Source organism: Barbus barbus (assembly GCF_936440315.1).
Source record: "Barbus barbus genome assembly, chromosome: 33".
Classification (NCBI taxonomy): Eukaryota; Metazoa; Chordata; class Actinopteri; order Cypriniformes; family Cyprinidae; genus Barbus; species Barbus barbus.
The window spans coordinates 5,166,580-5,184,069 of NC_136761.1; the positions used below are offsets into that span (position 1 = coordinate 5,166,580).

At 37.0% G+C, this 17,490-nt stretch overlaps 2 protein-coding genes across 3 annotated transcripts in view; both read right to left on the bottom strand.

Moving 5' to 3' along the window:
* Nucleotides 1–10,910, bottom strand: part of LOC306853308 (fibroblast growth factor receptor-like 1) — a 54,732-nt gene extending 43,822 nt beyond the window's left edge. For both annotated transcript variants that reach the window (XR_013782729.1, XM_079390626.1), the window contains exons 1-2: nucleotides 10,428–10,910; nucleotides 10,002–10,098 (exon numbers count right to left, since the gene is read on the bottom strand). Coding sequence is in view for 1 of the 2 variants with exons in the window: in XM_079390626.1 (XP_079246752.1) it covers nucleotides 10,002–10,065 (64 nt within the window). In the remaining variant the exon portion in view is untranslated. The remainder of the gene's footprint in view (nucleotides 1–10,001; nucleotides 10,099–10,427) is intronic.
* A 1,165-nt stretch (nucleotides 10,911–12,075) lies between these two features.
* Nucleotides 12,076–17,094, bottom strand: LOC306853023 (E3 ubiquitin-protein ligase RNF4-like). The gene is made up of 8 exons (XM_079390181.1): nucleotides 17,023–17,094; nucleotides 16,407–16,490; nucleotides 16,161–16,287; nucleotides 14,327–14,403; nucleotides 14,209–14,221; nucleotides 13,870–13,993; nucleotides 13,632–13,683; nucleotides 12,076–13,062 (listed from the first exon to the last, which is right to left on the bottom strand). Exons 2-8 carry the CDS (start codon nucleotides 16,416–16,418, stop codon nucleotides 12,913–12,915), a joined length of 555 nt encoding a protein of 184 aa, XP_079246307.1. The 5' UTR covers nucleotides 16,419–16,490; nucleotides 17,023–17,094; the 3' UTR covers nucleotides 12,076–12,912.
* Between the last annotated feature and the right edge of the window lie 396 nt (nucleotides 17,095–17,490).

Sequence of the window (17,490 nt, forward strand, 5' to 3'; positions counted from 1 at the left end):
TGAAAATGCTGTAATCATCTACTCGACCTCACCCACATTTCTTCCGTGAAACAAAAAAGAAATTGAATAATGTGCTAGTTGCTCTTTTTCAAGCAATTACAATGAAGATCAAAACTTTCAAGCTTTAAAAAGGATGCAAAACACCATGATAGTATCAACTTATGCACTATATAAAGTTCAAATGAAGTCAAACAATCATTTTTAAACAAAATATTCACTCATAATCTAGTCAGTGAGCTGAACTCGAGAACCTCAGAGGACAAATCCATAATTTAGGCTTTGTGAACCAGGTCAGCCAATTCACTGAAAAGAAATGACCTTAAAGGAATGCTTTTTGTTTCTCAAACAACTTAAATATATAATTGGGTGAATTATTCCTTCAACAGGACATGCCAGTGACATGTAACATCCTAAAGCAACACAGTATGAGGCACAGTTTATCTGGACCTCCAATACACAATGGATTTGAGGCTGGAAAAATGACACCCACACCTGTTACAAAAGAGCCCCTTATATCCCCATATAGGTAATTTTATCAGGCCTGATCCTTGGAGTGGCTGAGAGACATATAACAGCCAGCAGCAGATGAAGACTTCAACAGGTGCAAGCAAAACCTCTCTAAACAATAGTTGACACTACTGCCTGTTTCTGCCTCTGTATTGACCAGTATTTTAAATGCATTTGAATTAATGTTATAAATCAGTTAGCTGTTCTGAAAATCTCTTTGACTCAATCAAATGCAGATTTGACCAGTGCAATGCCCAAGCCCTGAAACCACTCCCACAACTCTCACACACTTCACACATTCCAGCTGCTGTGTGGATGTCGACCTAACAGCTGGCTATGCTTTTCACTCTAATAACACACACACACACATGTTGGTTTTTGTGGTTTATGGGGACTCTCCATAGGCGTAATGGTTTTTATACTGAACAAACTGTGTGCTACACCAACCCTACACCTAAACTTAGCCCTCACAGGAGACAAAAAAGCCTTTTGAATTACGGGTACATAGGCAGTGTCCTCATAAACCACCGTCATACCTCTGTCATACCCATGTCATTATACACATTTGTGTCCTCATAAACCACATAAACATGCACACACACACACACACACACACAAACACCCTGCAAAAGATTCAGCTGGGACAACCACGCCATAAAAATGACAATTAATAAATGAAACACGTTTAAACATATTAATAAAAAAAAACAGAAACAACACTCAAATAGCAACTTTGTCTTATAGGTTTCTCCAAGAATTCCTTAAGAGATTTAAAAAATTGTTAGCATATATATTTTAAACATAACTAAGTATATTTATTTAGTGTTGACAGCTCAAAAACCAGTCATAAACAAGGTGCTTGCATACTAAACAATAAAATAAAACATAGAAAAAAGAAAATGAAGCTATTCACAAAAAATGATAAAAAAGTGAAAATAAAATCAAATTGGGCAGAACAAAGGTCACATGTTCTGTCTGACCACGGAGAGGAAATCTTTGTGCATTTCACCAGTCACTTAATGTCAATCAACTCTGCGGCTGTTGTTTAGGCACGGAAAACCTTTCACCTTGAACAGGGTATGCCAGCAGGGGAAGCATGTCGTGATGTTCAAGAGACGAAGGGGTAGCTTGGTATTATGAGGGTCAGAGGGTTACATTCCTAATTGCCTTGAAAACAAATTGCATGGGGCAAGAAAAAAAAAAACTGGACTGCAAACCTCCAGAGTCATGAAAGTAGAACATCCAAATACAACAGATCCTAAATGTTTTTGGACAGCTACATAACACTTACAAAATGTATAAATGTCACTGCATTAAATTTCGAAAGGATTGAAAGAAAGAACACAAATAAATGTATGTTTGTTGACGGACAAAAAGGGTAAAAAAAAGCAGCACCTTAGATGCTCGGAAAGCAATATATCATGCAATTCTGCACAAAACAACTTCAAAAGTTGGGAGAGGCCGACATCTTTGACACGTCCAAGCCCTTGCACCTGAGGACTGCACAGTGGTATGCAGCAGATTTCTGGACATGGCTGATATCTAGGGCAGGTCAAACACAACAGAGGCAGTCTGGTTAAGTGCCCTACCTTACCTAAACAAACAAAATACTGTTTTCGGGAAGCTGACGCATTTGCGTGCCAGGGGACGGCGTGACTACAAGAGATGCCTTCCATCAATCACGCGCATTGCTTTTTTTTTGTTGGAGGCTGGCGTGGACTTCTGCTGCAAGGGGAGCATCAGAGCCCTTTCTGACATATGACATATACACAGCTGCTGGTGAAGCACAGGCCCCAACACAAACTGACATGCCAAATCCCAAAGAAAACAAGGGGAGCTGTCTCCAGTCTGAGGATTGCTTTTCAACATCTCATTTGTAATGCAACCAAAAGAACAGCTGGGGATATGGGGGCGGGAGCCGTCCCAGACAGCGCAGAGCCAACAAGTCCGAATCGCAAAATGGGAAGTGTTTGGAAAAGTGACGCAAAGGCAGACAAAACAGGAGAAATGTTATTGTAAGACCTCTGGTGTGGGGGTCAGGCATGCGACCCAACCTGGTCCTCTATACTAACCTTTGACCTTTTCTGCTGAGCACTGGCCAAACACAGACCACCGGCCCACAACAATGAGCTATTCAGCCTATGCTATGGCCAGGAAGTGCGTGTGAGCGTGTGAAACGTGTAGGACTGATTCCCAGCAGCTATCAGCAGACTGTTTAACAAACTTTCCATTTGACTAAGATTTATTGCTTTGGGACACAGCGTTTGTAAATTTGCTATTGTAATGGGAATTTAAGAGCTGGCATATGCGTGACATCTGTAATCGGCTTTCAAATTCCAGTCTGGGACAGCCAACATACTGGGCACCACCATGACTGGAAATTAACAGGGGCTTGGGGCAAAAATGGGACCATCATGAATAAAAATTCAAAAATACACTCCACAATTGAAGTCTATTATGGTGATTAGGAAAGGAAAGGACCAAGTATGGTGTTCCATACTTGGAATTTGTGCTCTGCATTTAACCCATCCAAGTGCACACACACAGCAGTGAGAAGTGAACAAACACACACACACACACACCCGGAGCAGTGGGCAGCCAATGCTGCGGCGCCTGGGGAGCAGTTGGAGGTTCAGTGCCTTGCTCAAGGGTCTCACCTCGTGGTCCTGAGGGTGGAGAGAGCTCTGGACATTCACTCCCCCCACCTACAATCCCTGCCGGACCCGAGACTCAAACCCGCAACCTTCGGATTACTAGTCCGACTCTCTAACTATTATTATGTAAAATAAAAGATTTATGAAAAGTATTGATTATGGCATTACTTTTAGATTTGCATGCATTACATTAGATTTCTTTTTACACATTTTTGAAGTTTCTGTTGAGCTTATGAATGCAACGTCCAATCAGAGGCATTTAGATTAGTCACTGCTGAAAACAAAATGGTGAGTGGCTCACTTACGTTCAATCAACATTAACGATCATTATTACTCAATCAATAAATTCAAGAACAATAATCAACAATTTGTCATGCAGTGGGGATTTCTTTAAGACTGCAAGGGAAGCTCGGCTTCCCCTATAATGTCAAAAAATTAATGGTCAAACATGTACTATAGTGTTAACATTTTATTGATTAAAAATGCGTTAGAACACGTTCATCTCGAAGACGAGTTCGTTCAGAATCAGCTACATATAGCAGGTGACTCGATTTCCTTCTCATATATTCCGGTAGCATCAGTGTATTTGCCTGTTGAAGCCCAGCGTCCATTGACTTCTATGGGGCTGCTTTGAACAGTTTTTTTCAGTGCTTCAAAACTAGACGCTCATTGGATAAATGCTGCGATTATGTCCCGCCCCCGGACGCTCAGCGTCTCTGGGGGTGAATGGAGGAGTGGGCGGGGCTGGACTCTGGGCTTCTGCGTGATGATTGGAGGGTTTGTCGAAAGACTGCATCTCCTTTTGATTGACAGCGATTGTGTCCTATAAGAAGTAGCTGATGCTGAAGCTATTCGAGCCAGTGTTGCCAATTTAGCGACTTTTCAGACCACCCTAGCGACCTTTTTCCCCAAAAGTGACTAGCGATAAATCTAGCGACTTCTTTGACAAACCTTAGCGAGTCTCTGTGATCGCTGGTACTGCCGCAACGGCGCGAGGTCAGCGCGCACGCACCTCTTTCTCTGTTCTGTGAGCGGCTGAGAGGAGCAGCGCGTTCAGTTCAAATAGATATTATGTTGCTTCTCTAATTTTACATGCAAATATAGCCGAAATCACAGCACAGGAATTGTCTTGTCTTATCTTGTATGTATTATTTGATTTAATCAGACGACGGCTCGATTATAAATTAGGATTTTTGTGCAGACTAACTTCTTGGGAGGGAGAGCTGGTTATGTATTCTTAAAGGGCTGCGTTTCAGTCACTATTTTATATTTATCCCGTTGACTGACAACATAAACAGTAAAATATATAAAGGAAAACAGTTTTATTGAGAATTTGGCTGCATTAAAATACAGTATGAGCACAGAGAGACAAACAAATGTAAAAGGCAATATGACGCGATGACGTAATTAATATGGTAATTAGCGCATGACGTCATCTGGCGACATTTAGCGACTTTTCAAACTGGCTTTAGCTACTTTCCATTGAAAGAAGTTGGCAACGCTGATTCGACCTCAGTCCCATAGTGGACTTTGCAAGTCAAAAGACAAACTGCTGCAACTATTTCTTGATATTTGCTTGGCGAAATTGCTGGCCAATTTTCATTATACATTTCACACAATTATACACCACATTCCTTGTTTCAGTTTAACCTAATTCCCACATTTCCTCCATCGAGTTTAATGTTTTTTTAGATTGTTTGTTCATTCCTTCATTCATACAGTAGGCCAGGCGGTGAACTAGCCAGCTAGCAAACTGCACACGATGGCAGAATTTATGTATAAATAAATGGACAATTTTTATGATGTAGGCTGAAAATGAGCTTCCCCTCTTTGAAAGACCAGCAGCCGCCACTGTTGTCATGATACTGCAGGCCTTCCCTGTAATGAGTGCCAGTCTTTTTTTATTATAGTTTATGCAGTTGTTAATGCATATCACCTTTGAGATGAATTAAACAATCTGTGTAAATAAACATAAATGCCCTGTCAGATGCAGGTTCTGTTCCACCGTTGCAGTGTAAAGATGACTTCTGATAAAATATCATTATTTAACAGTCAATAGTATTCTGATTGACTGAATTAGTTAAATTCAAGTATTTGACATTAAAGTGAAAGTCAACATGGATACATTTAATAAGGTAATACAAACTGAACTGAACTTGCTGGGCACAACTGTTTGGTGGACTCATGCTCCTAGTCACACATTTAACTAAATGTTTGTACAACCCCCAATTGAAATTGGGCTGTTTTTTCTCTTTTCACACTCCCATCATTACGAGCACCTCCCCCATTGAGTAACAAGATCCCGCACCAGCATCCAGGCACCGTGAGGTGCCAAGGCCAGAGAAGAAACTCCCCAACCTGCACTGCTGGATCTGTGAACTTCTATTAGCCACCGCAAGACACGCCATATGCCACACATCCCGTGATCAGAGACCTTTTGATCTCTTTTTATGGCCTAATCAAAATCACATTAGCCAGACTGACATAGATCAACATTTTTAGATGACTGGCATCAGTTGCTAGCCATCCCAGGTGAACAGAAATGTGTTTGCATTCAGTATCTACAGTACTGACATTTGGTCATTTTCATTGAAAATATTTTCAGTGATTTTTAAAAAGTACATAGCGTGTAAAATAAACAATTGAAATCGAGCGTTTGCTTATGTCTCACTGATAAAACCATAAAAATGTACACACACTACCATTCATTCTTTGATAAATAGAAAGTTAAAAAGGACAGCATTTATTTAAAATAGACGTTTTTGGTCTTTCCTCTCTTTTCGATCACGTTAATGCATCCTTGCTGCATAAAAGTGGATAAATTGAAATATAATCATTACTAACTTCATACAATACACTAACTAACCAAAATAGTCAATAATCAATATACTCTTTAATATAAAATATTTTTTTAATTTTATAACGATTTAAATAATAATGAACTGAAAAGAGTTGTGCAAGACCAACACCTATTTCAAATAAATCTGAAGGAGTTTGATTTTTTTTATGGTCTGTTACACTTCAGCAACACACACAGAGGTTTGTGTCTTGGTAAAGCAAATTAGACCATTTCTGTTCCCCAACCATTTTCCGCCTCATTACAGAAGAATGTCCCTCACAGTCTATCGCAAATGGGAGTAGGTGACACAAAAATGGCCACTATGTAAACACCATTTGACTTCACAATAAGTATTTTATTGGGCTCACTTAACAACCATTCCTTGAGTCTTCCTCAATGGAAATGAGATTTACAGCCTTCTTTACTCCCACAGGTTATCTTCATGGTAAACCAAGCATCCAATCATCTAATTGGTACTAGTGATTGTGTTTCCAAGGTTTAGACCATGAACAACACATAACCCGTGCTACACAAGTAGAGGAAGTTTGAGGATAAAGGAAAACTGATAATAATCAACACTTCCACTGTTTTAAAACACACTTAATTGGGATGAATGGAGTTACCAAGTGTAACAATTAATCTCCTGGACGTCTTCTGTTCATAAACCATGAGGTGGAAAAAGGAAAAGGTTAAAAAAAGAGAAAAGTGAAGGGGGTTGGGAGAGGTGAGAAAAATCACTGTTATGTTTACGACTCCAGGGCTTTTTTCCCAGAGATGCAGATTTAATGTCCATCAGATTGGAGTTCATAAGGGTGTTTACTTTGTAAGCAGACCATCTGACTGTTTGCTCCATTGAGATTTCGGATCCACACATCTCCATAAGTATATCGACATATTCTGCAAGGGTGGTCTACATCAGAGTAAACAAATCAGTGCGTGCCTACAAACACTTCAGCCCATCTTCAGAGCTCAGCCCCCACTTCCACAACCCCATATGTTCCAAAAAGAATCCCTTAAACTCTTCTCCTCCGAAAATACCCCCCACACAAGCCCAATTCTTGAGTAAAAACGTGAACAGCAATTTCTGCATTACTGATAAAGAACCACACACAAATGTATTTTTGTTTCCCATGAGCGAATACTGAAATTATTCCTGTCACAGTACATAATTCATGTCGATATCATCTGAGAAAACAAGAAAATGGGAAACTGTAACTAACAAGGCTTGAGGGTCTTAATTACAGCCTCTCAGTGTCTTACACACAATGATATCCATTCAAGCTATGAGGCCATTGCATCATACAAATGGCACACTTTAAGGTTTTTCCCGTGGACAAATTGTTGAAATTCCACATGGGATTGTTAAACTCTGCTTCTGGCATGGCTGATGAACGGGCCAAAAGTGATTCAGATGGGACTGGATGCATATTGCATTTACAAACATTCAAAATTGCCAGCTGGAACGAGTGGACAGTGGATGGAATCAGATGTTTCCAAGTCTTCTACTTTGAGATGCCTAGACCCGTGAACATTGCAAAGGCTGCACAAGTGTAATATTTCTTTGGCAGAGCTGCACAAACTGCACTTCCGATAACAACGGAAAACGTTTGTCATCTGACGTGAAGCACTCCTCTCATGTCAAGGACAAAGTGCTACAGATACCAAAACTCACTTTGACTTTTGTAATTAATTTTATTGCATGTATCAGTGCATATTATTCCAAATCTGAAGAAGAAAAAAAGTGTCTTCCTTTTTTTATCTGAATGCAATAAATTGTTTAGCCAGTAAAAATCTTTCTTTTCGGCTGATGTCACAAATCCCTCACCTTTAAAAACCACAAACAATTCCGGATGGGGAAAATTGGTTGTAATTGGGTTTTCAATGTTGACTTTAAAATATTGTTCCAGATGCAGCTGTTACATTGTAATAAGTACAGAGTATAAATGTATTTAAAAGCACAGTTCATCCAATGATATTTGTTCATCTTAATATTTTAATGGAATCTGAGAGATTGCTGGGTCTCCATTTACCCAAAACTTTCAAGATTCAAAGTGCATTCAAGTGCAGAAACAATCACTTTATATGATGAATAGATTTAATTAAGGCTTTTCAAATCAAATATGGTCACAGGCTGATCAACCATGCTTGCATGACACATAAGGATAAACCTCATTGGTACTCACGCGTCAAGAAAGCATGTCTTAACGTCCATTTACCATATTTGATGTTCTTTATGTATGTGCATTGATCAATGTTTATATGTGAATAAAGCCTAAATTAAATCTTTTAATGGAGGGATAGAAATATCAAAGGTTTGAATAAAAAATATCTTCATTTGTGTTTTGAGGATAAACAAAAGTCTTATAGGTTTGGAACGACATAACAGTAAGTAACTGATGAGAGAATTTTCCATTTTTGGATGAACTAATTCCCTTATTTTTTGGAACAATTTGTCACAGAGAAAATAGTATAAATAAAAAATTAGACCATAATACATGAACACTACTACACAGGGGTCTTTCTAGCAGTGCTATTTTAATTTGCCAAATCACACATCTTCACCCTGGATATGAAAGCAGAGGTGCATTTTGGGAGAAATTAAATCTTTGAACATTCTTTGGTCTCCTCAAATCGCTCTATTCTGAAATGCTGCAGACTATCATTTGAGCAATCGTCAATGGACAGATCTGATTTTTGTTCTGTCAGGTGCAAAACAAGTCTGTAACAAGCGCAACATATCAAACATACCCGCAGCTTCACGTTTCAGATACAATCAAGGCGGCAACTTGTCTGCGCTTCCTTAGAAACACAAATCTTCCCTGCTTGGGAAGCACACCTTCCCTACTGCACAGCAAACAAACGTAATTGGCTAATCTAATCACATTGCTTTCTGCATTTCTGTTTACTTTTGGCTAAGCGTCTCCATGAAGGCCAGGGCTATGTGACCGTGAATGCCACATTGTTCAGATGCAATCTGCACAGACGTCCCTCGGCCTCTCTCTCTCTCGCCCGCCAGCTCCGGTGACAGGCTGTTGAGTCTGAGGTGTATGCTAACGCAAAAGGGAGACTCCATCACGCTTCACATGCAGCCCTGATGGAGTGGAGTCAGTGAGCTGTACTATCTGCCCATCAGCGGCCCCGGCCCCCATTCAGCCCATTATGAATGGAAATGATGGTTCGTTTCAGTCCAAAAGGAAGACCAGAGAATGGCTAATGCAAGAGGACTGCATTCAGCAAACAATGCCAGCAACAGAACCCGAAAGCCTCAAGCTCTCAATCTGGACCTGAATTCAATAGACAGGTTAAAAGAATCCTGCAAGGCCCAGGATGATCGAATTTCAACTCGGCAGATGCAAGAGATGTTTTCAGGCCTTCAATTAATATAATACATTTGAAATCAAGTTTAGCCTGTCAGTTGAATATCACATCTTATTAAAGAGTCTTTCACGAGCTTTTTAATTTTTTTTATAACAAGTGAACCATGATTACTTTTCTATGCACCAAACCAAACAAATATCAAACATAATGCATAAAGTCACATTAAGACAGAAAAACTTTAAAATGTATTTTTTTCTGAATGGTGCACAAACAAGATAAATAATTATTTCAAATCTTTGAGTTTTAACGTGAGTATTTAATTTTTTTTAGTAAAGCACATATGTTGCTGAATTCATTAAACAGTGGGAATTAGTCTAAAGCTTTGGTACCTGACAGATTTATTACCTAATTAACTTAAATGTAGTTAAAACTTTTTAATGAAAATCTTGAGCATACAGACAAGCACACATGACATGCATGTGACTATTTAGTGACTGTAACTAGAACACACTATATTATGTTCATAAAATCAACATATAGTGACACAATTACTTTTAAACTATGTAGTATTAATCAAAACATTATTAAAGCATACGAATTTTAACAGCAGTTCACCTTTTCCAAGTTTTTAAACAGCTTTTTTTTTATAGACATTTCACAAGGGCAAATAAACTTGTACTCACCTCTAGCACAGTCTGTCATGAAAATAATGTCAAAAATGAAGAAAACCATCCAAAAAAGTTCCATGATGTACCTATTAAGGCTCTCTAGTTCTTCAATCTATGAAAGAAATAAAGCTGTTAGTGAGAACAAGGATTGGTGAATGACTCTCTGAAACACCAGTGCTATGCCAAAACACTTATGAACTTCTGCTGCACTTTTGGAAATGTGTATAGAATAGAATTACATCTCTAACACCACTTAAATTGTTTTATATATATATAAAAAGCACTGTATCCATTAAATCACAAGACAGCATAACCTGCTACATGGAGATATTTTGTGCAGTAAAAAGTACATGTGCATAAAAAGCGCCAAGTGTGTAAAAGGTACTTTTTAAACCATAAAACATGCAACAAAATATTCGAAGTCAAACATGCAATACTTACCAACAGTTGAAAACGTTCATAAATCTGTTCCTTGCGAATGATAGATGAAATATCATGCTTACATCCTCCTAAAACACTCCAGAAAATGCATGCCTGTATAAAAACTGGGCGCTACATCAGAAATCCTCATGCACGCAACACTGGATCCAGCGAATTCAAACTGTTTAATGATCACGCGCAACTGTATTCCTGGACGCTCTTACGTCATGTATTTTCGCGCGACACTTTTTAATACACGCGCTGATCGCTCGCTCTTCTGTAGATGACAGTCACCGCGCTCTATATCGCCCAAGCAGGTCAAATACCATTGGATTATCCCCATAGATTCTTCAGAAAACAAAACACCACCGACAAATTATTTACAGCACCTAAATTTGTACCAAAACAGTGTTTTAAATACCGTTAGCTAAATATTTCGCCGTCCAGACACACGCAACACAACACACACACACACACACACACACACACACACACACACACACACACACACACAGACAGACAGTCCAGCCCTACGGCCAACTTTAGACCAATCACAGCGAGCCTATTCACTCTCGCTGTTTAACTCTTTCATAATAATAATAATAATAATTTAGAAACCGTTTTATTATTTCAAATTATTACTAATAGCATTATCATTATTAGCTGGATTAACATCTCACATCTGATGTTAAGTCCTTATTTAGTATGAGAATGTACATGATAATAGGTCATTTTGGAAAAGTGATGTTTTCTAATGTATCGTTATACTCTATGCAAATCCTGAGCATACTAATAAGCACAAATGCCATGCATTTTTCGTTTAGTGTTTATATATAGGCTACATATAAATGCAGCCTATAAGATTCTTACATATATAGGAACGTTGTATAGCATATATAGTTATGCACATACTCTGCACACATTTAAATTGGGTTTGTTATTGTGGACTGAGTAAGAGTACAAAATCTATGCAGCAAAAGTCCCAGAAGAACTATAGGTCTGAAACAGCGCTCACCACTGCTCTCAGCTGGGGACAAACAATCCTTCATAAAACATGCTTTATATGCACGAACACGTGCTGCCATCTCGTGGTGGGCTTTCAGATTGACAAAAAAGATGACTTGACACCGGTATTGTTAATTAAAATTATATAGAATTTTACAAAAAATTTACACACAAATTATATAGAATTTTATTTATAACATTTAAATGAACTTGATAGAAAACAAACCAAAATTAAACTGAAAAAGCTAAATAGAAATAAATGAAAATGAGAAAAAAAAAAAAAAAAAAAAAAAAAAAAAAAAAAAATCACACAAACGAAAATTAAAACTGAAAACAGAATTGAAAATAATAAAACCTGAACAAATACTCCTGTACAGAACACAGAAAATCACGTAGAAAATACAGTATATCACTTAACCAGAAGTAGTAAAGTACTAAATAAACTTTTTTTTACATCTATACTAGTTTGAAGCTCTTAAAATATTGTAAGTTACTAAACATAGTTATTAACATTATTTCATTCTGAAATCTGAGTTTTTCTATTGTCTGGAAAACGGACACATATATATAGTCAGCTCCCCAGAACGAAAACTGTTGTTTAGAATAAAGAACCTCTGCACATTTTATTTTAAAAATCTTAAATCCCACGAAATAAAGTAATCAATCAGTGATCAAAATGTTTATTGAAATAAATGTTATGGTCTTTACATTACTAACGCCTCTTAACTTACAGGTCCTTTATACATTAAAGTATATACAAATATTAACATTTAACACGTATAAGTTGGCAAACAAGCCTTGTTAGCTTTAGTCCTCTGCTAACCAGTCAAGAAGTATTTACCATTCACTTCTCTGAACACTTGAGTAAATGATCAGTTGAAGAGGTCTTCTGAGATAAAAGCACATTTACATAGCATTCATTGTTCCCTCAAAAACTCATTTAAATGCAACAATATACTTGACGACAAAAGAATCTGAATTACAGACAATGAATGAAAATAAGTTAACTGTGAGTGACAGTTAAAGCTAACAAGGCTGGTACGAAGGCTATACAGCAGGAATCTATTTTGTTCAAGACTAACATGACAAGATCCTATTTGTGACAGTTGGTCATTCATTTTTCATTTGAACTGGAACCTAATGACGTATTCAATACTACAAACTGGACAGTTGACCAAAATAAAACTAAAATATTAATATAGCAGCCCTAAACCATAAACTCAGACTACTCCATGTCAGGATACATTCCCAAAACAGTGTGTGTGTGTAATTATATATATATATATATATATATATATATATTCACAATTTAAAAATACTTAATCCTGGACTAAGTGCCCTTTTAGTTCCAACAGAATCCCACAAGTCAAAATAATGGCAAATATCATCTCGGCATTGACGTGTAAAATATCAAACAGCCAGTGAAAATATGGAGCTGTGAAGTTGTTTATGAGAGCATACTACAGAACATAGTGAGATGCACATGGACGAGTTTTCACCATTAGATATATATTGGGTGGTACTGTTTGTGTGTGAGTTTCTTTCTACATGTAGGGCAGCTGTGAGCTCTGTTGAGAGAGTCGCGGATGCACTGACTGCAGAAAAGGTGGCCACACTTTGTGGAGACCATGAGCCGACCACTGTCGATGATCTGAAGGGATCAAAACCAGACATTTGAATTAACCAGAAAAACACATTATATTACAGACTAAAATAAATAATTACAATTCAATTAAATAGTTAACTTCAATCCGAAATCAAAATGGTTTATCATTTACTCGCTCTCATGTCATTGCAAACCAAAACATTTTCTTGTTTTGCTTTCTTTGCCCTTTCCATTCTTTTTTGGAGCCGTCAAGCCCCTGGTCAGCATTTATTTTCATTTCATAGGAAAGAGTAGCATTAACGTTCTTTAAAAAGTCTCTTTTTGTGTTCCACAAAAAAAGTGTAACAACATGAGTGCGAGTATAAGATGGTAGATTGGTCATTTAGGGTTGATTTAAAGGAATTGTCATCATTTACTCGCCCTCATGTTATTTCATGAATCCTGAGAGATTTCGGTCCCTCCAAAGTGCATTCGACCAAAACCTTTAAGCTTCAAAAAGTTCATATGTATTTAGAGCGACATGAGGGTGAGTAAATCATGACAGTTCATTTTGGGCTGAACTAACTGTATAAATGCACTGATTATGTGATTAGTTGCACATATAACAAATTTACCTCTGAATAAGCGTCCATGCAAACAGGACAGCTAACAGCCCCAGGTGTAGATCTACAGACAGCAGAACACCACAAAACAAATCAACTCGAGAAGATGGGTAAATCTTGTAGTGCATATTAACTGTCAAATGTAAAAATTGACAAAGCTGCATCCACAAAATCTGCATACAAGGATGAAGACTACATTAAATTAGTTACAGACCAGTCTAATGTGTGTGCTGATGGATGGACTGTGTACCTGGCTCGTGAGCTGGCATGTAGAGAGGACAGTAAGCCTGGACTGAGTCTAAGACTGGACTCTTCCTCTTCATCACTGCTCAGTACATAACTCTCTGTGCCCTGTCCGCGTCTGCTTTGCAAACCTGCACACAAGCATGAATGCAAAAGCTGTTTAGTAAGACAAAGACAAAGTTGTCATTTTTTGATAAAGCAATCTTAAATCTTAATCTACCCTAGTTTGAATTCATATTTAATTAAATGTACATTTATGTGTATTTATAAAATGTCTTTATCCAAAGCAACTCACAAATTAACTGCTCAATTACATCAATAAAAGAAAAACAGAATAACACATTACCATCTTCCACAACCTTTATCCCACGGGATGATGAGAGAATGGGGAGACAGAAAACAGACAGAAGTCATTAAAAATCCTCTTAATCATATCAAAAACAATACAAGTGTTCAAGACTCACCACAATAGAATCATTATTGGTGAGGTCAACAACCGCAGGTTCAGACCCTTCACATGTTAAATCTACCACATCTTCACCTTTGACGAGACAAAGTGAAAGAGAAACATTAGCATTTCTTTACAATTTCAAAAAAGTTTGAAAAAAAATTTACATTTTTATTTGGTTAGATTTAAAAATGAAATTAATTAAAATGGAATGACAATCATTCGAAATTAAAATTTAAGAAAATAATTAAATTCACAAAAATAATAGTATAGTATTTCCAAAAATATTAGATTAGAAATGTTTTTTTTTTTCTTGTCTGACTGGACATATCATTGAATAAAAATACACAATTAATCAAAATGTATGATGACTGCATTGTTGCAAAACTTGTGTTGTCCTTGGTTATGTGAATTTCAGTGTACTGTTGTTTATTCTTCTTGTCAATCATCTTCAATAGAGCAACAGTTACCACACACATTTTCAGATTAGTTAGTTCCAGAAGTATATTTTCCATTTATTTTTTCCAAAAGGGATTTGTAAAGAGAGTTGTAAGCCATGGACCAAACCAATCAGCTATGAGGTAGATCACAACATTACCAACTTTGATTTGAGGAAAAAAAAATAAAAAATAGGTAGAAGTAAAGATTAAAGTAAAGTAAATCATTTGAAAATCAGACAAAAAGACAAATGTTGAAGACTGAGCTTAACAGCATTAATGAGGAAAACAACTGCACAAAGCAATCAGCCGATTTAAAAATCATCAACAGGTTTTATGAAGGCAAATTTAAGACTATTCAAAGACCTTTCTATAGTAAAGCCAGGAAAAAAATAAGGAATAAATTGAACGTCACTGCATCACACGTCAATGCATCACTGTTCTCTACATGCAAATGTCTAAGGAAGCACATAATGAGTTATATAAGCAGCATGAAAATACAACTTACAACAGATCTTCGTTTCATTTTAATTATTTTTTACATAAAAATAGCTCTGTTTTCAAAGACTAGAATATGGAAATAACTTTTAATATACGTTCTGATCACACTGCAAAAAAACCTGTTCAGTATTTATCCGTACTTTTGTCTTGTTTTCCAGTGCAAATATCTAAAGATTCTTAAATCAAGATCTTAACTTGAGAAGCAAAATGACAAGAGAAGACGCCTTGTTTCATGAGAAATTATTCAAAAGTTCGTATACGATTTAAAAATACTTTTTTGCTAATTGGGTCACAAAAGCTTAATTAAAACAGGTTTCCCTTGAGCATTGACATGTTTGTTCATTACACAACACTTCATGTTCATTTTGCATCTCCAGTAAATGTATGTTGAGTTAAGGTTCAGATACCAATATTAGAAAACAAGACAAAAAACCTGAGGAAGATTTATTTATTTTTGATTTTTTTGCAGTGCATGCAACATTTCATGCCATAACTTTATAAAGACTTTCTGCTCTGATTTTAGCTTGGAGAAGGGCTAATTAAGACTCAGAAAAACCTTGATCAATTAACAACCTTGTAGCTCACAGCTTGTCTGTCTTTAACCGTCAATTCTGCTGCTATGGAGAAAATGAATAGGATTTCTAATTCTGTTGCACGATTCTATGGGTACAAATTTCAACTTAAAAAAGGAAAGGGAAACTCAATTCTGAATGTCGCCCAACCAAACGAGTGCAATGTCCATTGCTTGCAAGTTGCTTGTTCATGGTTTACAAATTTGCATAAACATGAAATTGCTGCTCACAGGAACTTTGCACTAAACCACTGCATGCTGTTTTTGTGACTGAAATAATTTGATCTTACATCATCAATCAGAGGTAAAGGACACATCTGGTAAACAAGCCTCAAACTCACTGTTAGTTCGGTCACTTTCCAGCACATCAATGGTCTCCATCTCTGTTTGAGACCTCTGGGTCCGGCTCCTCTTGCTGTTTCCACGGCGGGAACACGTAGCAGATGATGTTCGTCTTTTCCTCTGTGTCTAAAAACAGTGGTTACTATAGTATTACTGGTGTTGTTTGGCAGCAGGGAAAGTGCAATACAGCAAGCTGCAATTGTTTAAATGTAATCAGAAGTAATCACGTGGTCATTCATACTCACAGCAGTACTCATGTTGACTTGTGTTGATCACCAATATACCTTGAATTATTACTTCGCCACCAGATAATTCCTCTATACTGATAACTGTTAAAACACAAATCAGTCATATTATAATCGCCTGACGGTGTGTTAATGCGAGACAGCAGCTAACTGTTACAAATAAGCCTTTCAATCTAAAGATATCCGTGTTGTTTAGGCCTGGAGACACAATCAGTCGTTTTAAATAACGTGTAGTCTCTCAAGTTAACACGTTTGTGTCAAATATCGGATGTAAATAAAGGAACGAGCTGGATACCTCAGCATTTAGCCAACTAGACTTACTAACATATAATATTCCTAGAAACTGTACTGTAAGCATTAAAATTAGTTGAGTTATTTGACGAACAGTAAAAAATACCGAGTAAGAATTCATTAAAGTAGCTAACTGTCAAAGCGTTTTAAATGGCAGCTAGTTCGCTAACAAGCTAACAGGATCTGTTCATTGTTAGCTGACAGCTAGCTTGAGTCTTACCGCTCTAGAAATTGTATTTAAAAAACAGTGTACAACATTTAATATTAAATTATTACGTATTAAGTGATCATTATCGTCAGGTTAACAGAATAGCCGGTAACATACTCAGCACTGTCCAACAGTCAGCAGCAGAATAAGACACACGACACTGAACACTGCGCCACCTCTGGGACGGACTGTATTGTGTGGATTTTATAAATCAACATGACGTTACACAATATCACAAAACACAAGCATTGGACAGAAAACGAAGGAGAAAAATACCGATATACAGGTGCTGGTCATAAAATTTGAATATCATGAAAAAGTTGATTTATTTCAGTAATACCATTCAAAAAGTGAAACTTGTATATTAGATTCATTCATTACACACAGACTGATATATTTCAAATGTTTATTTCCTTTAATTTTGATGATTATAACTGACAACTAATGAAAGTCCCAAATTCAGTATCTCAGAAAATTAGAATATCAATTAAGACCGATGCAAAAAAATAAAATTTTTTTAGAAATGTTGGTCAACTGAAAAGTATGAACATGAAAAGTATGAGCATGTACAGCACTCAGTATTTA